This window comes from Pan paniscus, chromosome 1 (genome assembly GCF_029289425.2).
Source record: "Pan paniscus chromosome 1, NHGRI_mPanPan1-v2.0_pri, whole genome shotgun sequence".
NCBI classification, from domain to species: Eukaryota; Metazoa; Chordata; class Mammalia; order Primates; family Hominidae; genus Pan; species Pan paniscus.
Window position 1 is genome coordinate 152,108,973 of NC_073249.2, and position 23,220 is coordinate 152,132,192.

General features: G+C 37.9%; 1 protein-coding gene across 3 annotated transcripts in view; it reads right to left on the minus strand.

Annotated features, from left to right (window-relative positions):
* Positions 1-4,787: 4,787 nt before the first annotated feature.
* Positions 4,788-23,220, minus strand: part of TYW3 (tRNA-yW synthesizing protein 3 homolog) — a 32,772-nt gene continuing 14,339 nt past the window's right edge. For 2 of the 3 annotated variants that reach the window (XM_003830582.6, XM_003830583.6), the window contains 3 exons: positions 22,388-22,459; positions 18,779-18,912; positions 4,788-7,569 (listed from right to left, as the gene is read on the minus strand). In XM_003830582.6, coding sequence (XP_003830630.1) covers positions 7,350-7,569; positions 18,779-18,912; positions 22,388-22,459 — 426 coding nt within the window. In that variant the 3' untranslated portion in view covers positions 4,788-7,349. The remainder of the gene's footprint in view (positions 7,570-18,778; positions 18,913-22,387; positions 22,460-23,220) is intronic. The other variant, XM_034967684.3, reaches the window with a different exon arrangement.

Genomic DNA, 23,220 nt, shown 5'->3' on the forward strand with positions numbered 1-23,220 from the left:
ATGCCAGTCCCCACCGAAACGAATTGGGGTTCTTTGGCTGATTCTATGACTGGGGGCGATGAATGTACAAGATGAGCCTGGAAGGCCTCCTTGTGCAAGATAATGAGGAGATGCTCAAACACTGAAAGAGATACGTTAAAAGTAGACAGGGGTCAACTTGAAGGGGCTCCCACTGGTCAAATCTGGAATAATATGAACATTAAAATAAATAATGATAGCAATGGATTATAACCTTTTGAATCAAACAAGAATCCATGAGTTCATATGTGGGGAGAGAGTGTGAAAGCAAAGCTGTCTTTTAAAGTTGAATGCCAATTAATAAACGTACAAGGAATAATGGAGGTAACAAATCATTATTTTGCAATCATAGTAATAACTTATTTGGAGAGGAATAATCAACAGATGCTGAAATTAGTGGGTAAAAGTTGGATAAAAATAGGTTATTTACATATTCTCAAAGTAGAGCATCCTTCAAATTTCTTATTAATTACAAAAGGGAAAATTACCATTAAACCTAGCAGACACCACATTAGCCAAGAGATCAAAGTTAACATAACCAATAATGGGACAAACTGAAATCCTGTACCCACTGAAGTCATGCTTTGACAAGAACACATCACTTATATAATATTCTTGCTCCAAATGCATAGTTTGAATCTAGTTAAAAATGAATATTAAAAATATAAATCGATGGCTATTAAATTTTCCTGTATTCTTCAAGCCTGTCAATGTTATCAAAGAAAGAGGCTTATAACCAATTATGTACTATTAAACAAGATTAAAGACATATGAAACAAAATGCAATTCAGTTTATCCTACAAAGAATATCATTGGGACAAATGATGACATTTGGATAAGTTTTGCAGATTATATAATTATGTTGTATAACTGTTAGATTTCCTGATTTTATAATTTTTCTGAGATTATATGAGACTTTCCTGGTTCTAAAGAAATATACATTGAAATATTTAAGAGTGAAGAGTAAAATATATTTAACTTACTCTCAAAAGTTTGTATATTTATATGAGATTATTCATATGTACTGTATGTCTGTATATGAGAGAGAGAGAGAGAATGGTCACTCTGGGTAAAGTATATTCAGGAATTCTTAGTGCTATTATAACTTATTTGTTGATCTGAAGTTATTTCAAAATAAAAAGGCTTTCAAAAGGCTTGGTGTGAAAAAAGAAAGACAAGACCTATCATGTTTAGTCACAAGGTATATCTTGGAATACTAACATCTGGAAATTTGGATATTTTGTGAGATATAAAGAATAGTATTATGCACGTTTAGTGGCTTCTAAGCATCTTTTTTTTAACTTCAGTCATTTAACTTTATCAATTTCAAGATTCCTTCAAGAATTGAATAGTAATATAATTTGGTTAGGGATTTTGTCATTTGCTTATAAAATAATGAATTACATAATACTCATGAACTCTCCCATCTACAATGCATTTATAAACCAGAATAGAAAGTAGTTGTTAAAAAAAAACAATGTCCAAGATGCTGGGGATATAAAAATATTGGAAAAACAGCTTTGTCCCTCAGTTAGTCAAAGTTTAATATGATGGTGGTGATGGATAGATATATATGTATGCAATTAATAGCTACCAAGAGACTTCTTGGTTTGTGTGGTTATGTAAGTATAAACAAAATGCTATGTATATATAGTACTGGGAAAGTGCTATGGAAAAACAGGAATGTAAGAAGTTAATTATGAAATGAGCTTTTAGGAAAGCTTCTCAAAAGAGGCAACATTTGAGCTGAGCCCTGATTGATGAGTAAAATTTAAAGAGCACTAAAGATCCTAGGCAAGTGCCAATACAAACAAAGTCTTTAATAATGTTACTAGAAGGAAAGCTCTATGAAGGCAGAGTCCTTGTCCTGTTGCATGTGACTGACATATAGTGGGTGCTCAAAAAATATTTGTCATGTAAATGAATAAACAATAAAAATGGCATGTAAACAATCTGGTTATTGAGAAATAGTTCACTTTCTTCTTGCATGGCTTAGATTTGGTAGTGGTGAGGACATTCTTTTCAATTATCCTTGGAATAGCTAAAGAACGTAGATCATTTCTATAATATACAAGTGTATGAAAGGTTTGTGTAAATATAATTTATTGAAATATCTGGGAAAAGGTATATAGAAAGAAATAATTATTAGAACCTTTAAATAATCTGCCTCTGATTTGAAAATGAACCAAAAAGAACTAGAAATAATTAAATATAATCTTTGAAATGTAAAACTCAACGGACTGTCTAGGCAGTAGATTAGACACAGTTGAAGAGGGTATGAGTTAACTAAACAATAACCCGAGTGAATGACACAGAATGACACACATAGAGATGAAGAGAAGCTGGTGAAGGGGGATGAAAAGATTAGACAATATAGAGAATAGGCCCATAAGTAGGTATAATATAGGACTAATAGACTAATAGTTACAGGAGAGAACAGAATTGAAGAGAGATGAAGAGAGGCATGAAATATGGACTTTAGTCAAGAAACATCAATCTTGGCTTATCGATTGTAACAAAAAGTCCCACACTAATGTAACATGTAGGATATATAAGATAATAAAGGATATCGTGTGTGGGCAGATAAAGTGGGTACATGGGAACTATCTGAACTTTTTCTCTCAATTTTTCTGTAAACCTAAAACTGTTCCAAAAAATGTTATTAAAATAAATGAATAAATAAATAAAATATGCAATGAGTTAAAGTTATAGTTTAAATTCAACCACATTAAAGGCAAAACCAAAAAGGGCTCATAAATTCTTGCTTGGCAAGAATAGAATGCATAAAAACCCAGGACATTAAAGGACTGTTAAGTTTAAAAACATTAGCATTTGTGAATATTAAAATCCTATTGCATTAGAGAAGCGTGAATGTTGACAGAAGCCCAGTAGAGTATGGAAAGAAGAGGCTTGAAGGTCAAAGCCCATTTTTAAAAGCCAAAAATCATAACTAAAAAATAGTCACTATTATACACCTTATATGGGAGTGTAATATTTACTCCCCGCAACTCCAGTCAAATTAAAGCTTGCTCAAGGACCCATCTATAAGAATAATGATGGTGATCATTTTTCATGGCTCTTCAACACTTAACCCAGCAAATCATATAACTCGTCTCAAAATGGAGAAAGCCCTTGTTTTCAAAACGTGGTGCTCATCACTGCCTTTGCTCACATTTGAAATCAAGTGGCTCTGAAAAGGACTACGGTTTACTCCATCTAAGGGTAGCCACTGAGACCTTTGCCCTAGCTTCCAAAACATCCACCCTTGCAGGCTTCCAAACAGCTACCCACTGTCCTGGAACCCAAGGGCGCCACATGTGAGCAGGAGTCAAGTCCTGGCACATCACAGAATCTGCAGCACTCTGCCTCCTTCTCAATGTGGGGAGGAGGGTTAAACACCCAGTTGAGTGGGAAGGCACCCATTCCCCTTAAAGCACCAAGCCTCAGGTAGGTGCAACCTGTGCAGCTTGCATAGGGCCCCGTGCTTAGATGTACCTGTACGTGATTTAGTGCTCCGCTGTTGCCATCTTGTAATTCTTAAACCTTTTTTAAGGGGTCCCACATTTTCATTTTGCATTGTCCTTTGAAAATTATATAGCTGGTCCTGCTCTCATCTCTTATTTATTATATAATATACTAACATAATAATAGACTTTAATTCTCCCCAAAGATCTAACCAAAGTTTGCCAATGCTGGTGCCCACAGGGACCAATGTGTAAATGATTGAAGCAGTTGTGTCAGGGAACCAGTAGGGGGTGCTGGGTCTGGGGTGAATAGGAAAACAAGTCTTATCCAAAAGGAGGAGCTAGTACTTGAACGGCTAAGTGTTGTCCTATGGGAATGTGAGACGGCTCCAGCCAGATCTTCCAATTAAAAAAACACACACAAAACAAACTAGAGATACGCTTTATAGTTTTAAATATTAAATCATCATATTTTAAAATGTTGATTCAATTAGAAAAAATATACTCCATGTGGGCCACACAAAACATATCTGCTTGGCCATAACTTGGACAAGTTACAGCTTATGACTTCTGGCCTAGAACCTCAAAAGCAAAAGCATGTTCCTTAGTTTCCCTCCTTGTTTTTCAATAAGGTTGACAACTTCATTTTTCCTCTCTCTTTTAGAACACAAAAGCAGTTAACTTGTAGGTGATATGAGGAATCCAGACCATAGGAATAAATGCTTGCCTTCATCTTGAAGGAAGGAAAAAAATCATTTTATTTTGGATGGAGCCACTACAATGAAAACAAATATAATGCCATTCTCAATAGGCAGGTTATGGTGTGTATTAAATTATTACTAAACTGCTGTGTTTCAGTTGATATTGGTGATCAGGCATAAATAAAACACATAAATAAAATAGTTGTGTGTTGTTTAACAATAGAAACATGTTCTGAGAAATGGGTTGTAAGGTGATTTAGTCACGCAAACATCACTACTGGGCTACATGGTGGAGCCTATTGCTTCTAGGGTACAAACCCGTACAGCATGTTAGTGTGCTGACTACTGTAGGCAATTGTAACACAATGATAAGTATTTATGTATTTAAACATATCTAAACATAGAAAAGGTACAATTAAGATTAGTATAACAGGTGAAAAATAGCACATCTGTGCAGGGCACATACCATGAATGGAGCTTGCAGTACTGGAAGTTGCTCTGGGTGAGTCACTGAGTGGTGAGTGAATGTGAAGGCCTAGGATGTTCTGTATAAACGTATTACTGTATAAACTTTATAAACACTGGACACTAAGACTACACAAAATTTCATTAAAAATGTTTTATTTCTTCAATAAATTAACCTTGGCTCACAATGAACATTTGGTTTATAAACTTTAATTTCTTAAAACTTTTTGACTCTTTGGTAATAATACTTAACTTAAAACACATTGTACAGCTGTACAAAATACTTCTTTATATCCTTATTCTATAAGCTTTTTTATATATTTTTTTAACATTGGAAAAACCTTTTTGTGAAAAACTAAGATATAAACACACACATTAGCCTAAGCCTACACAGGGTCAGAATCCTCGGTATCACTGTCTTCCTCCTCCACATCTTGTACCACTGGAAGGTCTTCAGGGGCAATAACACACATGAAGCTGTCACCTTCTATGATAACAACGCCTTCTTCTGGAGTACTTCCTGAAGGACCTGTCAGAAGCTGTTTTACAGTTAACATTTTAAGTAGTATACCCTAAAATAATGATACAAAGCATAGCAAAGACACAAACCAGTAACATATTATCAAGTATTATGTATGCACTGTACATAATTATATGTACCATACTTTTATGACTGTCACCACAAACGTGAGTAATGTGTTGTGCTACAGCTTTACAATGACCACATCACTAGCAATAGGAATTTTTCAGGTCCATTATAATCTTATGGGGCCACCATATCGTATATGGTATATGGTCCATCATTGATTAAAATGTTATGTAGCTCATGAATGTATATTAAGGAATGTTAAGGAGTGAATGGGATTCAATGTCTTCTTAGGTTTATGGCCAGCACCTGGTGTCTCCTCTCTACTAACCTTATATAAACAGATTATACTATACTATACCTTATATAAACAGATTAGGAAGCAGCCCCTCTCTTCTTAATTCTCATTCATATATTCAGTTTATGGAATCTTTAAAATACATAGTTCTCTTGGAGATCAATTTAAATGAATGAAGAAAAGTCAATGAGCCTCTTAGATTTCAAAACTGCAGAATGTGTTGTCATTTCACCACAGGATAGGCTCGTTCCACCTGCACTCTCTCTTTCCTACTGTTATTTATAACTTTTTTTTATTCATTTATCTTCTCTTTTCATTTACTGCACTGCCAGGCAGATACTTCCATATTCTGTCCACCAGACTAGAAGAAATGCTCCAGGCATTCCGACACTGTGAGTTCCCTTTCCTGCCAAAATTTCCTTCCCAGAAGGACTGCTGTATATGTTGGTAGATAAGAATGTGCACTGCACAACTTCGAGTGCCACTGACATTGTCATCTAAGGGAATGTTCCCTCCCAAGTGGTACAGAGTTCAACTTACATAGCTGAACGAGTTGCCATGCTTTCCTGGAAACTGCCTTAGACCCAATGGTAAGGACTATAACTTACCTAAGCTCTTGCTTATTCTCCTATAAAGTGTACACATGAAATCCCTGGCACAGGTACACTGCAACATCTGTTCATGTGACCCTTTTTCTTTTCATTAGAAAATCTTCAATTCCTCCTCAAATGCTGTCTCCAGGAATAAGTCTGTTATCAGTGGGTTCTAAAAGTGCTGGACTGATTTTACCAGAACCACTTGGATGAGTTGTGTGAAAAATAAAGATTCCTAGACTCCAGGATTAAGATTCTGGTTTGGAAGATCTGCGGCAGGGCCTATTAAAGTAGCATCTCCATGCCTCGTCCTGACCTAGGTAATTCTGATATGCAGCCATATTAAGGAAACACTGTCTACCTCCATGCTAGCTTAGAATGGCCCTTCACAGTTGGGCATCAACTACCTTGACTCGCATCACATGCTGTGTTTCAGACTTTCTGGACTATTCCCCATCACTGACTATACCATGCTTTTTGATGCCTCATATCCATTATATACCCTTTGTCTGCGAGAGGTTTTCTGATTTTTCCCATCATGTGAACTTGTATCTTGTCCTTTTAGTCCTAAATGAAATGGTATCTCCTTGAACTGGAATTCCAGTACTTCCTCTCCTGTAATCAATTATTCCCAAATCTTTGTTCCTATAATAATACATATTATAGAAGTGATACTTAAAAGTTACATGTCCCTAAAAGAATTTTTAAAACTATGTATTTACATCATTAATTTAGTTTATAGCATAAGTTTAAATCACAACCAAAGATATAATTTCTGGCATATCAACTATAATGCTAATTTCCAGCATTAAAATATCCACTATTATTTAAAATAAAGGTCTTTTTACTTAAAATATTTATGCTATCCCTTTTCAAAATGTATCCAAAATAATCTAAATACCTGTCTTAGGTCAGGTTATTTCAGAATAAGACACCATTCAAACATCTTTGATTTATTAAGCAGGTGCTTCTGGGAGAAACTGGTAAAAAAGTAGGGATAACTATAGCATTTCAGGTGAAGTCGTAGGATAAGCCGGGTACTGCTGAGAGCTTAGATGACGACTGCACATCCTCTGGGCAACAAAGTTATAGTTTGAAGCTCTGCACTTGTCATTACTGGCTTATGAATGGCTGATACACTCAACAAACTAAAATACTCTTATGAAGAGCAGCTTTATAAAACCTAGTGGAAACATTACGGCCTAGATACATCAGAACCAAAGCTTAGTAATCTTCAGGGAAGATGGTAACATTGATTCCTAGATCATCATCATCATCATTTTCAAGTTCTTCATCACTTTCTTTAGTAATACACTGGGCACGTGTTTTTTCTGGGTTTCTTTTTTTCTTATGAATATATGATGAGTTATTTTTCTCTTTGATCTTGGGATGTAAGTTAGTCATAGTTTCTCTTTCCAAAGCATGCTGTAGGCAGTTGTAAAACCTGTGAAGAAATAAGTACTACTGTTATATCTGTGTGTACTGAAACGAAATGACTGAAATACACCAAGAGCTTATAAGTTACGTAAATTTGACTATGTCCCATATTAGCTTTATAAATATAAATCAAATAAATAATATGTTTTATTAGGGAAATAAATGCATTTCAGTTCTTTAAGAACAGCCCTGAAAACTGGATTGGAATCACCTCTTGACAACCTCTGTCCTACCTCACTTTCCAACCAAATGTAGGGGTCAAAGAAGAGGGTAAAAAAGAATGCAATTATTATTACATAAATGTAATGGCTCATTTTAGGTAATTTGTATAATGTGTGAGGTTACAAATACAGATCACCTCTACATAACTAGAAATAACTCCTCTCAATATTTTTCTTTTCAGTTTATTAATGTAGTCTGAATTAATGTATTTATTAATTAATCCATATACCTATTTGTCACAATTAGAATATTACATATAAAGTTTTACATTGTTTTTTCAAAGTTAATATTTATTGAGAGTGGCAGTACAACATTATGTCATCTAGATTGGCCTTTATTTACATTCAAATTTTCCCTGATACAAACAAAAATGTGGTAAGCATTTTTGAAAATGATGTGATGTGAGTTTTTAGCCATTTCTTTATATAGACACCTAGAAATATCATTACATGGTTAAAGGGCATAAACATTACAAGGCTCTTGATAAATACTGCTTGTTTCCCACAATAGATATTCAAAGAAATATGCTTCTAATAGCTGCACTTGAGAGAGATCACTACACCTATACACTGAATATTCCCATCAAAAAACACATTCTACCTGGATGGGTGAAAATGATATCGCATTATTTTAACTTTCATTTCTTTGTAAGTAAAATAGAATGTTTCTCATTTATTAGCTATTTGAATTTTTTAGTGTAAATTATTGTTTCCCTTTATTCATTTTTCTATTGGAGTTTTAGTGTTAGTTTTGTGATACAATAAACTGTAGGCTCTCTGAAAACCAGGCCTCATTTCTTTTCTACCCTCATGTTAACAACTAACACAAAACTCTGCTTGACACAGTAGCCTGTAGCAGGCAGCATAGCATGGTGTGTTGCATGCATTTGACACCAACATTCTTTTAGGAAAGGTGATGTCAGCTAATTCCAATTAATTTCCCACAGTCTTGATTTTTCACATTTATAAAGCTGGATATTATTATCCTGTAGCTATCAGGGTTGTCACAGGATTACAGATGATATATGTAAGTACCCAGAGAGTTAGTTATCAAAAATGACTACTTTCATAGAATATAGACTTCATGAGAGCAAGGATCCTATCTACCTGTCTCCTGTTATATTCTGAGCATGTAGTAGAGTGCTGGCATACTCAGTAAGACTATATTGAATAAATGAATGAATAACCCCAGAATAAAAATGTAACTATAAATGTGTTATCCTAGGTCTCAAATCAGAATGATCTGAAAGTTAGGAAACCCCCCTGCCACTGCAGAGATCTCATCTTACTTTTATGTCCTATTATAATGGGAGACTATGGCAAGAAATTTTTGATATCTACAGAATAGATCTCTATTTGGACCAATTTTCATCTTTGTTTGATTCAATAAACAGGCTAAGTTCTACTTACGAAGCCTATAAAACTCGAAAACTCCAAATATCCACCTATTCCTAAATATGTCACCTAACTCTAATACATATACAACATGATGAGTACACATCCTGTCCATTTTCAAGAACTTATGCACTCATCACTGTACACCTTGATATCTAGTGCTGTGCTTGGCAAACAACAGATGCTCAATAAATATTTTTATCAATGAATGAATTAATTTCAAAAACAGACATAGAGTTAAATTTAAAAAGACTGAGATGCGTGACATACATAACTTTTTGGGCCTTGTTCCATGGTAACATCCTTTCACTTAATGCACCCTTTACATCCTTCCGTTACTGAAACCTGGCTCCCCTGTAGACACCATCTTCCGTCATTCCTCCCAAGCGGAGACTGCTTATGTTTTCCATATCCTGCTACCACAGAGCTGAGAGATGAGGTCAGAATAAAACTGGCTCATCAACATTTCCCCAAATTCCTCCATCTGCCCCTCATGTCATCTATCAATAATGTTTGGTTCCTTACATTGATGAAAACTTCTATGCTTGACTTGATCTTTCTTTCTAGGTCTTGTCACCATCTTAGGTGATGTCAATGACTGGTATCCTTCTCATGTTCCACACAGCCTGTTCAGAATGACTTACATTAACGTTATCTAAAACATAAATCTGAGCATGCCACAAGATGGTGTGGCTCATCCTGATCATAAGACGCCATCCCTGTTATACAACCTCATCTTCTACCATTCTTTATCAACCCTGCACTTTAGGCTTAGGTAACTGAGTGTTTTTTTCTGGATTATACTTTCTTCCTAGAAAATGAAAGATAAGATTAAATTGCTCCTTTATGATCACCGAGAATTAACAGCTTGTGAAAAATGCCTCATCCATCACATTAAAAAAAAGTAATTAAAAAGGAATGTATGCCTTACTTTAATCATCAACCATTAAAGAACCTAAGAATTCAAAGCTATGTCCTTAGGGTACCAAAACAACTGGTAAAATGGAACAAAGATCCTTTCCTGAATAAAAACTTCAAATACTAGTTTTCCTTTCCCTTTTCTAAGAGAACTTTAAAAGTCCTTTGAGAAATAGTACTCAATAAGTCAAAAGTTATGTTCTCCCCTTATACAGTAACACTTAAGCCTGATTCTCAAAAGTGCAATTTTCTGAACTCTCACAGGCAACAAAATGAGCTCTGAGATTTAAGGAAAAAAAAAAAAAGTATGTTCAGGCAACTGTATTTTTTCTCTCCTTGAAAGAAAAGCAAATAGCCTTCAGTTTTTCTGCCTCTGCAGTCAAGATTATCATAGCATAGGACAACTTGTACTTAGTCTAACTCTTCATAAGTTTTCAGGCCAAGCCTGAGAAAATGAATTCTTGTTTTTCAACGTCAGTTAGAAAACCACTTTCAACAGAAAGCTGGAATTTCTCTAACTTCTCAAACAAAAACACAGAATTGAGGAAACTGAGGCACAATTTTATTTCCTTTAGGCTTCCATCATTCACAAATATCAAAGAAGGCTATTCTAATATGTATTTAGAATTTAACTAGCATTTTCTTTAAAAAACAACATGTATGTGACAGGCCAAGTGCCCAGTACTAGAAGCCCAGAGAAGTGGTCTGTGGTCTGTGCCCTCAAGGAGCTCATGGTTTAACAGGAGCTACAGAACTGTAAAGCCACATTTAACACACCATGAAAAAGATGGGACACAGTGCTCCAACTGCAATCACAAAATGCTCTCCGTCATAAGATCCAATGCCTGGGCTGAACTGCAAGGATGAATGGAAGCTGACAATGTGCTAAGAGACGAATTAGGAGGAAAAAAGATGGGGGCATGGGGGATGTCCCAGGAAAAACTATTAGAAAATAAAATATATGTTTTCGCTTTATATTATTTACTTATTTGGTCTTAAGTATACAGTTGACCATTGAACAATATGGTTTTGAACTACACAGGTCCACTTACATGCAGATTTTTTTTGAATAAAAGCTACACCAAATATTCCTGCTTCTCCTTCTACCTTCTCTACCTCTTCTGCCTCTGCCACCCCTGAGATAGCAGGACCAACCACTCCTCTTCCTCAGCCTACTCAAGGTGAAGACGATGAAGACAAAGGCTTTTGTGATGATCCATTTCCACTTAATGAATAATAAATATATTTTCTCTTCCTTATGATTTTCTTAATAACTTTTTTCTCTAGCTTACTTTATTGTAAGAATAGAGTACACAATATATATAACATACAATACATGTGCTGATCAACTGCTTATGTTATGAATAATGCTTCCAGTCAAAGGTAGGATATCAGTACCTAAGTTTCTTGGGAGTCAAGTCATATGTCAGCCAGGTGCGGTGGCTTATGCATGTAATCCCAACACTTTGGGAGGCCAAGGCGGGCGATCACTTGAGTCCAGGAGTTTGAGACCAGCCTAGGCAACATGGCAAAACCCCATCTCTACAAAAAAATACAAAAAATTATCTGGGCTTGGTGGTACATGCCTGTAGTAACAGCTACTCGGGAAGCTGAGGTGGAGGATCACTTGAGCCTGGAAGGCGAAGGTTGCAGTGAGCCAAGATCATGCCACTGTACTCCAGCCTGGGTGACAGTGAGATCCTGTCTCAAAAACAACAACAACAAAAGCCATGTGGATTTTCAACTACATAGGGGGGTGGTAACCCTAACTCCATGTTGTTCAAGGGTCAACTATACAGGGAAATGTGTGTTATTTATTTAGCTGCTTTAGACCCATTTTTAGAAATGGTAAGACTTGACCATGTGCAGTGGCTCATGCTTATAATCCCAAAACTTTGGGAGGCTAAGGCGTGACAATCACTTCTGGCCAGGCCAGGAGTTTGAAACCAACCTGGGCAACATAGAAAGACCTCATCTCTACCAAAAAAAAAAAAAAGAAAAGAAAGAAAGAAAAATGATAAAGACTAGCAACTATGAGGAATCTAAGAGAGCTGTTATTCTTTAGTCCTCCTTCTCTGTGTTACCCATATTTCCAATCTGCTGCCATGTCTGATGGATATTCTGCAGTCTCATTCTCATTCATCTTGTTACTCAGGGACCTATTACTTCTTCCCTAGGCTATAGAAAGAGCCTACTTGTACTCACCCCATCTCTAAACCATCTGACAGGTCTTCCAGAATAATCATCCTAATGCTTTGAAGCCTTAAAAAAAGTAGCACTATTTATGAAAAAGTCTAGTCAACTAAATTTGTGAACATTTATTAACCACTATTCTCATTCCAGACACTCAGAATATAATGAACAAGAAACTGTTTTTGCCTTTGGAGAACTCAATATAATGTGTTAACTTTCAAGCTCCTTTATCTTTTATCATTAATTCAATAAACATTTCTTGGGCTTCTACTATGAGCCAGATACATGTTACATTGTAGGATAAGATATCTCAAGTGTGTTTGTGTATGTGTGTAAGGTTGGGGGCTGGTGGGGGGAGTCCTATCTTCAACGTGACCATGTTGCAGTGGAAAAAAAAGATGTGCAATTAAGTAATTGTAATTCAATGTAATAGAAACACCTGTTTTGCACTGGTAAATGATGATAAGAATCAGAACCATGAAAATGGCTGGTAAATGATGATAAGAATTGGAACCAAGAAAACGGCTGGGGGATTTAGAATAAGATAAGAAACATGTTAAGAAAAAGCTGGTGAGATATTTTAATTAGATATGTTCAAATGGTTATTGGATATGTTGGCCCAAGACTCTAGAAAGATTTGGAAGACCTGCCAGTACATGGAAAAGTAGCAGAACTAGTTGAAGCCATGGGCCAAGGACAGAAGCTTGAAGAACAGTATTTAATGAAGAGGAAGAAGAGAAACCTACAATGAAACTAAGAAGAAACATCACAAGCAGGAAGAAAAGCAGCAAAGTGATACAACAGAAATTCTTACTCTCTCATCTTCCAGGTAAACTGAACCATTCACTGATCCCTATTTATGGCTTACATATTGCCATCTGTATTAGTCCATTTTTGCGCTGCTGATAAAGACATACCTGAGACTGGGCAATTTACAAAAGAAAGAGATTTAATGGACTTATGGTTCCATGTGGCTGGGGAGGCCTCATGGTCATGGTGGAAGGTCTCACATGGCAGCAGACAAGAAAAGTGAGCTTGTGCAGGAAGACTCCCGTTTTTAAAACCATCAGATCTCATGAGACTTACAATCATGAGAACACCACAGGAAAGACCTTGTCCCCAGGATTCAACTACCTCCCACCAGGTTGCCCCATTGGCCCCTCCCAAATCTCATGTCCTCACATTTCAAAACCAATCATCCCTTTCCAACAGTCCCCCAAAGTCTTAACTCATTTCAGCATGAACTCAAAAGTCCACAGTCCAAAGTCTCATCTGAGACAAGGCAAGTCCCTTCTGCCTATCAGCCTGTAAAATCAAAAGCAAGTTAGTTATTTCCTAGATACAATGGTGGTGTGGGCATTGGGTAAATATAGCCATTTCAAATAGGATAAATTGGCCAAAACAAAAGGGCTACAGGCCCCATGGAAGTCTAAAATCCAGCAGGGCAGTCAAACATTAAAGCTCCAAAATGATCTCCTTTGACTCCATGTCTCACATCCAGATCATGCTGATGCAAGAGGTGGGTTCCCATAGTCTTGGGCAGCTCTGCCTCTGTGGCTTTGCAGGATACAGCTTCCCTTCCGGCTACCTTCACAAGCTGGCACTGAGTGTCTGTGGCTTTTCCAGGTACACAGTACAAGCTGTTGGTGGATCTATCATTCTGGGGTCTGGAGGATGGTAGCCCTCTTCTCACAGCTCCACTAGGCAGTGCCCGAGTAGGGACTCTGTGTGCGGGCTCTGACCCCACACTTCCCTTTGGCACTGCCCTAGCAGAGGTTCTCCATGAGGGCCCTGCCTCTGCACTAAACTTCCATCTGGGCATCCAGGTGTTGCCATATATCTTCTGAAATCTAGATGGAGGTCCCCAGATGCCAGTTCTTGACTTTTGTCCACTCGTAGGCTCAACACCACATGGAAGCTGCCAAGATTTGGGGCTTGCACCCTCTGAAGCCACAGCCCCAAGCTCTACATTGGTCCCTTTCAGCCATGGCTTGAGTGGCTGGGACACAGGGCACCAAGTTCCTAGGCTGCACACAGCACAGGGACCTTGGGCCCAGCCCACAAAACCACTTTTTCCTCCTAGGCCTCTGGGCCTGTGATGGGAGGGACTGCTGTGAAGACCACTGACATGCCCTAGAGACATTTTCCCCATTGCCTTGGGGATTAACATTCAGCTCCTCATTACTTATGCAAATTTCTATGGCTGACTTGAATTTCTCCTCAGAAAATGGAATTTTGTTTTCTATCACATTGTCAGGCTGCAAGTTTTCAAAACTTTTATGCTCTGCTTCCCTTATAAAACTGAATGTGTTTAACAGCACCCAAGTCACCTCTTGAATGCTTTGCTGCTTAGAAATTCTGCCAGATACCCTAAATCATCTCTCTCAACATCAAAGTTCCACAAATCTCGAGGGCAGGGGTAAAATGCTGCCAGTCTCTTTGCTAAAACATAACAAGAGTCACCTTTGCTCCAGTTCCCAACAAGTTCCTCACCTCCATCTGAGACTACATCAGCCTGGATTTCCTTGTCCATATCATTATCAGCATTTTGGTCAAAGCCATTAGACAAGTCTCTAGGAAGTTCCAAACTTTCCCACATTTTCCTGTCTTCTTCTGAATCCTCCAAACTGTTCCAACCTCTACCTGTTACCCAGTTCCAAAGTCGCTTCCACATTTTTGGGTATCTTTTCAGCAGTGCCCCACTATAGTGGTACCAATTTACTGTATTAGTCCATTTTCACACTGCTGATAAAGACATACCTGAGACTGGGCAATTTACAAAAGAAAGAGATTTAATGAACTTACAGTTCCATGTGGCTGGGAAGGCCTCACAATCATGGTGGAAGGTGAAAGGCATGTCTCACATGGCAGCAGGCAAGTGAAGAGAGCTTGTGCAGGGCGACTCCCGTTTTTAAAACCGTTAGATCTTGTGAGACTTATGCACCATCACAGGAACAGCACAGGAAAGACCTGCCCCCATAATTCAATTACCTCCCTCCAGCTCCCTCTCACAAGACATGGAAATTCAAGATGAGATTTGGGTGAGGACAAAGCCAAACCATATCACTATCTCTTTTTCCTTTGTTCATGCTCTTCTTTTTTATCTATCATGCTATTTCCCCCTCCCACAGAGCTCTTCACATAAAAACCCTGCCTGCATTTTAGGCCCTGCTCAGTGACTTCTTCCAATATGCTTTCTTTGATTACACTATACCACTTCTGAGTATATATCCAACAGAACTGAAAGCAGTGAATCAGACACTTGTACAATGATGTTCAGAGCAGCATTATTTATAATAGCTAAAAGGGAAAGACACCTTAAATGTCCATTGACACATCAATGAATAAACAAAATTCAGTCTATAAATACAATGGAATATTATTCACTCTTAAAGAAACTGAAATTCTGATACATGTTATAGCATGGATGAATCCTACATTAACGAAGTAAAATAGGCCAGATACTGGAGGATGCATATTGTATGATCCCACTTAGATGAATTACCTATAATAGTGGAATTCATAGAGAAAATAGAATAGTGATTACCAGGGGAATGGAGTATGAGGAATCGAGAGTTAGTGTTTAATGGGTATAGAAGTTTAGTTTGTGATGATGAAAATGTTCTGGAGATGGACAGTGGCGACAGTTGCATAACAATGTGAATGCACTTAATGCCACTGGTTAAAATGGTAAATTTCCTATTGCGTACATTTTATCAGAAAATAGAGTTTAAAAAAAAAACCATTGAAAGTGGATTCAATTACTTTTCTTCCAGATTTGCTTTATCAACAATATTAGATGACAATATATTCTGCCCCTTTATTGTACATTTTATGTAATATTTTCTCATTACACAGTTGGTGAAAAGCACATGGCTAATTTTATGCTACTCATAGCCAGATGATGGTTTCATCTGACCCATGTGCTGACTGCTTATTAATAGATTCAAAGATAGCCTTCCTTTTGTAGTCAGTCAATAGCTATCCAAATTTCTCTAGATCGTTATGTATGAATTGTCTTCCTACATCTGGTGTCAGTCCCTGTCTCTTCCAGTCTCCAAATTAGATGTTTATAAAGCAGTCTGCTGCTTGAAGGTCTTGTCTTGCCCAGCTCCAGAAACAACAGGAACCCAATGGATAAGTCTCTTTCCATAAGAAGTGGGCTTAGGAATTGTTTCTCATGAACAAGGCCTTTTTTTTTATTAAAAATATTCTACCTCTTTAATTTTCACATTTATAGAATATTTCTTATTGCTGAAATGTTTTTCAGAATTTTTTGAGTTTTTGAAATTCTCTGAATTGTGAAACTTTGGTCCTATGGCAAACCAATCTTAGTACTTAATGAATGTCTGATTGCATAACTCATCACCTCCAGGATTTTTTTCTCTTTTCAACATCAGAAGAGTAACTCTTTCACTGCATTTGGTTGAACATACAGCTGTTCCCAAAGGAGCTCCTTAATTTGTTCTCACTTTCTAAATTCACATGTAATCTTCTAATCAGTATCTTAAGACATTTTTACCCTTCTTTAATTTTTCCCTGATTTTATATGATAAGCATGGCTCTTAATGGCAGCATGCACATTATAATCTCAAAACATATTTTTGAGTCAATGGATTTAAGCATAATTTGATTTTATAGTTGGTGAACGTGGCTCAATTAACTTCACCAGGTGTACAGTTAGTTGATCTTGGGCTCTATTTATAAGCTTGTTAAAATTCAAGAAAGGAAACAGAAAAAACTGATTTGCTACCTCCTATGTTTTAGCAAACAGTCTCACTGGATTACAATTTAATAAGTGGTAAACTTATGGAATGGTACCAGTAAATACTTACATATAGTAGTCTGTAGTCTGGTGGAATGGGTTTTGCTTATTTAAAAGTATTACTTTAGTTAGAATACCTGCTCAAAGTATTTTGTGGCCAGGTTTTTGTGGTCAGTTTTTCTCAACCAGGGTGTGGCTGGAAAATTAAGCTCTAGTACCCTAAGACATCCATTGTAAGTAATGAATTGACTTTTCTCCAATGTATCTAAAATAGTACATGTTACATAAAATCCTTGGGAGAATTCAGAAAATAGTCACTCAAATAACTTTGTGAATTATGTGGTTCAAATGAGGAACCCTAGTTGAGAAAGCCTGAATGGTGATATTTTTATGATTATAGGTTTATTCTCTATGAATCAATGAAGGAGAATGGCTATCCTGTCCTGAGAGTCCAAAACATAACAGGGTCAGGGCAGTCATTATAAATACACTATCTAATGAATATAATAATTATTCTTTAAGATAGGTATTTCCCAGAAGTTAGAGATAAGAAAATTGAAGTCTGGAAAGTTGAGCAATTTGGTGGAACCACACTGAGTGACTCAGAACCAGGATTTGAACCCAGTTCTGCCTTGGTGGCATACTTCTACCTCACTTCACCCTTTTACACTGCCACCACTAGCACTTGTTGGCCTTCAATGCTTCAAAAAAAGTTCTAAGTATTAAAGAATCTTAAGCAGGCAAGTTAAGCAACAGGAATCCTTTGCACTTTACAAACATGATTTGATAAAGAATGGCTTAGCAGAGAGGCATACCAGAAGCATCCTGAATGAGGCTATTGCGATGGTCATGAATGAGGAAAGAAGCAGTATGGATGGAGACAGAATGACTGAAGAGATATTCAGACAGCGATTGACTGAATGGAAGTAGCCAAAAGAGTGGGGAGAAGAAAGAAGAAAATTATAAACGACATCAAATTGGCTATTACTCCTTGTATAACTCAAAACTGTGCATCTAGCTGATGGTAGGTCAGTGGCATTACTTTCATATATGAAAGACAGCATAATATTTACTGCTTTATATATAAACTTTATTCTTGGGAAAAAGTTGTTAGAGAAAATAATATAAAAGTTTCCTTTGCCAGGAGGTAACGATGAAGAACAAAAGAAGTATGGAGACGTGAAATGAAAGCCATACCTTCCTATTTAGAAAGTTATGGCAATTCTAGATCTAATCCATGACAAGAGTTTGGTATTAAACTAGCCTAAGCCAGAGAAGTGAAATATTTATCAGACAAAAAAAGTCAACCAAGCTGTTCCCCTCAACAGGAAAGACTAGGTAATCTCTGATAGGTCCCATCTAGGGGCAGTGTGCATCTCTTCCCTGGCTGCCTTCACAAATTGATCAGTTACAGTTCCTGTGGCTGCTGGGCTGTCCTTCCAGAATAATTATGTTTCTCCCCTTTATGCCGGCTTCTGGTGGTCATGTGCCTACCATCCCCCAGAGAGCCTCTCCCGTATGCTCCATTTAGTGCCCATGGCAGCCAGACCTACTCTCATCTATTACTTTGATCATCTTTTTATTATTAATGATAATAAAAGTATTTTTAAATTATCTACAAATAGATAAGCAGTTGACATTATAAACTGAAGATGGTAAGTATTAATGTTTTCAAGGATGATCTAGGCATATAAGAATAACATGGAAATAACCAATTAATATACCTCTCAATTCTTTTCTTGTTTTCCTCCATTTTTTGATTTGCCACATTTAACAGGAAGTCAATATATTCCTCTGTCACCATCAGTTTTCCCTTATGGCTTAATGGAACTTCTAAGCCATGTGTACTCCGGACAGCCTACAAGGAAAAAACAATTTAGATATGAAGACTTAGATACCACAGAAACTGAAAATAACTCAAGAAAAGTCCCGTCAGGGCTGTGTTTTAACATACTTTAGTTCCATTACAACAGTTAAGTCAGCGCTTTGATAGAATTTAGCTGAGCACAGTTAAAGCAAAGGAGATTAAATAAAATTTTTTCCATCATCTACAGTCATTTCTAAAGAAAGATATTCTATACATTACCTTTCAGAGAAACAGATGATATCAAAGAATCAAATAACTTTTAACAATTTCAATCTCACTATAGCTTGGAAAGCCATAATACACGACTTAAAGAAAGAAAGAAAACCTCAACAGAAATCTCAAGGGAAAATAAAAAAGAACTGGATGCCAAAGGGTCTCAGTGCTCTTGGAGCAGAGCACAGTTACAAGAGTAAACTATGCCTCCTCTATCATACACAGGAGCTGCTTCTCAATGCTTTAGGGTTCACAATCTTAATAGCCCTGTTGATGAAATAGTCAACATGTTCCAAGTAGAGGCAAACACTGGATAGAGGTTAAGAACAACCATACAAGCTCTATAAAAATTATTATGAGAATAAAAATTCACTCCATACATTTTCTTTTTTTTTTTTTCAGACAGAGTTTCACTCTTGTTGCCCCGGCTGGAGTGCAATGGTGCAATCTCGGCTCACAGCAACCTCCGCCTCCCAGGTTCAAGCGATTCTCCTGCCTCAGCCTCCAGAGTAGCTGGGATTACAGGCATGTGCCACGCCTGGCTAATTTTGTATTTTTCATAGAGACGGGGTTTCTCCATGTTGGTCAGGCTGGTCTTGAACTCCCAGTCTTAGGTGATCCACCCACCTCGGCCTCCCAAAGTGCTGGGATTACAGGCATAAGCCACCATGCCTGGCCACTCCATAAACTTTTGCTGAGCATCTGCAATGTTCTAGGCTCCCTATAAGGTATGAAGATACAGGGTGACTATAACATGACCTCTGGCTTTAAGACTTATGACAGAAGAAACGCACATGCATGCATGTGCATGTACATACACACACATACACACACACTGGCAAGAAAATGTTGAAGAGAAGCAACTGAGTCTAAGAACTCAGCTTTATGGGAAAGGCAGCAATTGAGTTGGGATTTTAAAGGATGAGTGCAATTTCACCAGACATAAAAATTAAGAAGGGGCCGGGCATGGTGGCTCATGCCTGTAATCCCAACACTTTGGGAGGCCAAGGAAGATGGATCACCTGAGGTCAGGAGTTCGAGACCAGCCTGGCCAACATGGTGAAACCCCGTCTCTACTAAAAATAAAAAAATTAACCAGGCATGGTGGCAAGGGCCTGTATGTAATTCCAGCTACTTGGGAGGCTGAGGCAGGAAAATCACTTGAACCTGGGAGGCGGAGGTTGCAGTGAGCCGAGATTGAGACATTGCACTACAGTCTGGGCAATAAGAGTGAAACTCTATCTCAAAAAAAAAAAAAAAAAAAAAAAAGGAGGAGGGGAGAGAAAGGGGGAGAAGAAATCCAGCCAGAGGCACCACTTATCTGTGGGCATAGAGACATGAAAGAGCATGATACCCTTGGAAAACAACCAATAGTTCTATATAGCTGGAGCATAAGTATGTAATTGGAAGACGAACATAAACAGGTAGATGCAAAATAGTCTGGGTAAGACCCTGAATACCAAGAAAATGTTTGGAGGCCCTGAGGTTTTTTTCTTTTTTTTTTTTGAGACAGAGTCTTGGTCTGTTGCCCAGGCTGGAGTGCAGTGGCATGATCTTGGCTCACTGCAACCTCCACCTCCCAGGTTCAAGCAATTCTCCTGCCTCAGCCTCCCAAGTAGCTGTAATTACAGGCACATGCCACCATGCCTGGCTAATTTTGGTATTTTTAGTAGAGATGGGGTTTCACCATGTTGGTCAGGCTGGTCTCGAACTCCTGACCTCAGGTGATCCATCTTCCTTGGCCTCCCAAAGTGCTGGGATTACAGGCATGAGCCATCGCGCCCAGCTGAGGCCCTGAGTTTTTTAAAGGGGGATTCTGAGAGCACTGGTTGGAGGGACTCAAGGAGAAGACCTAAAGTAAGAAGACTAGTCGGGAGACAATGGTAAAGACTGAGGTTAGGGATCTTGAGGGCTGGGCAGTGCCAGAAGACCCAGGGTGGGGTCAAGTATTAGAAACGAGGGGCAGCATGGATAGGACCTATAACGAATTGAATATGGAAACAAAGAAGAAGGTGAAAGAATGGCTCTGCTTTCATCTGGGCTACCAGATGGAGTAAAGAGTGAGTTGGGGACACAAACCAGTACCACGGGCTTTAATTTTCTTTTCTTTGTTTTTTTGAGACAGAGTCTTGCTCTGTCCAGCCAGAGCGCAGTGGCGTGATCTCGGCTCACTGCAACTTCCACCTCCTGGGTTCAAGTGATTCTCCTGCCTCAGCCTCCCGAGTAGCTGGGACCACAGCTACGCACCACCACGCCCAGCTAATTTTTGTATTTTTAGTAGAGATGGGGTTTCACCAGGATGGTCTCGATCTCTTGACCTCGTGATTCGCCTGCCTTGGCCTCCCAAAGTGCTGGGATTACAAGCATGAGCCACCACGCCTGGCCAGGCTTTGATTTTCTATTTAGCCATGCTTTAAGGGTGTCCTCTTTTGTCATCCACCCCTATTTGGGAAATAGGTTATTGTTAAAAATAGATAGAAAATAGGAGAATATAGGAAGGCAGAAGGAGGGTAATCTCAAATAGTTCAAAAACATGCCATGCCAAACAGTAAATATCACAGGAGATCAGAATAGGGCGAAATATCTAAGGGCTAGCTTGGCTAGAGAAGGACTCAAAAAGAAAGCAAGTCTTAAAGACCATCTAGTCGAAAGGTCGGCAAATCTTTTCTCTAAAAGGATAGATAGTAAACATTTTTTGACTTTGCAAGCCATATAGTATCTGTCACAACTACTAAAGTTTGCCATTGTCTCACAAAAGCAACCTCAGACAATAAGTAATCAAATGAGTATAGTGGGATCCTGCCCCATGTGGGCTGAATGTGGCCCTACGACAGTAGTTTTCTGGACCACTGATACTGCTGAGAAAATTCAAACCCTGAGAGACTGAGGAGCTTGCCCAAATTCACACAGCTGTGATCCAGCAGGTATCAGTAAAGGGGACTTTGAACTCTCTCTGTGACTCTTTCCATGATGTCATAGTGCTTTTGGGCCTTGCCTACTTAGGATGAGGAGGGCAGAGTTAAGAATCAGGTTAAAAGTAAGTGGAGAAGAATATTATTAAATAAGACCTCAACTGTAAATCCAAACTCTGGACTTTGCCCTGTAGGAAGGAGTAAGTCACTGAGGGTTTATGAGTAAGAGAATGGCAAGAAGATTTGAGAAAGGAGACATTAAAGGCAGGAGTCTAATTAGGTTATTCAATTTCTGGATCACTTTACACTAAAAAAAATTGCTCTTTGACAAAATATCTTACCAACATAGTTTTTCCTCTCTTTCCCACCGTTATGCCAGAGTTCCTGAAACCAGAATCTATTGCCATGGAATGCTGTAAGAAAATAAAACTTGTTACATTTTGATACTGTGGGTAACCAGATCATCTGTTTGGCTCCACAAACTACAGAAACATATATAACCCTAAAAGCTATTAAGGTTTTTAAAAAAATTTTTTGTCTAGCCAATACGGACTATGCTTAAAAATGACTTTGATCAAACTCCTAACATCAGGAAAAATATTGAAATATGAACTATGGATGTGTCATTGAGAAAGAGTAAAAGTAGAATTCAATCACAAACAGTGACATTTGGCTAGTGATTGCTTCCAGAAAGCAGAATGTAACCAAAAAACAATCATTCTTCTAATTGTGTTGTATAAAAATAAACAAAACAAAATCTTTTAAAATGAGTACAATGTTTCTCAATAGCCCTTCTATTGCTTAAAAAACTTTGTTGAAATGATATAAGAAAGCATAGAAAGCACACAAATTCTGATCTGACTGAGGTGACTTTGTAAGTTATTTTGTCAGTCTCTAAATGTCACAGAGCCCTGGGGAGCAGACATGGGTCCCTTATTTTCTCCAGCTCAGTAGTTCTTAAGCAAGAATAATTTTGAACCCCAGGGGCCATCTGGCAATGTCTGAAGCCATTTTTGGTTGTTAAGTTGTCACAACTCAAGGGAAGAGGAAGGGAGATCTCTAGCAAATAGTGGGTAGAGGCCAGGGATGCAGCTTAAACATTCTCCATTGTACAGGACAGCCCCCACACAAATAATTATTTGACCTGAAATGCCAGCTGTGCCATGGTTGAGAA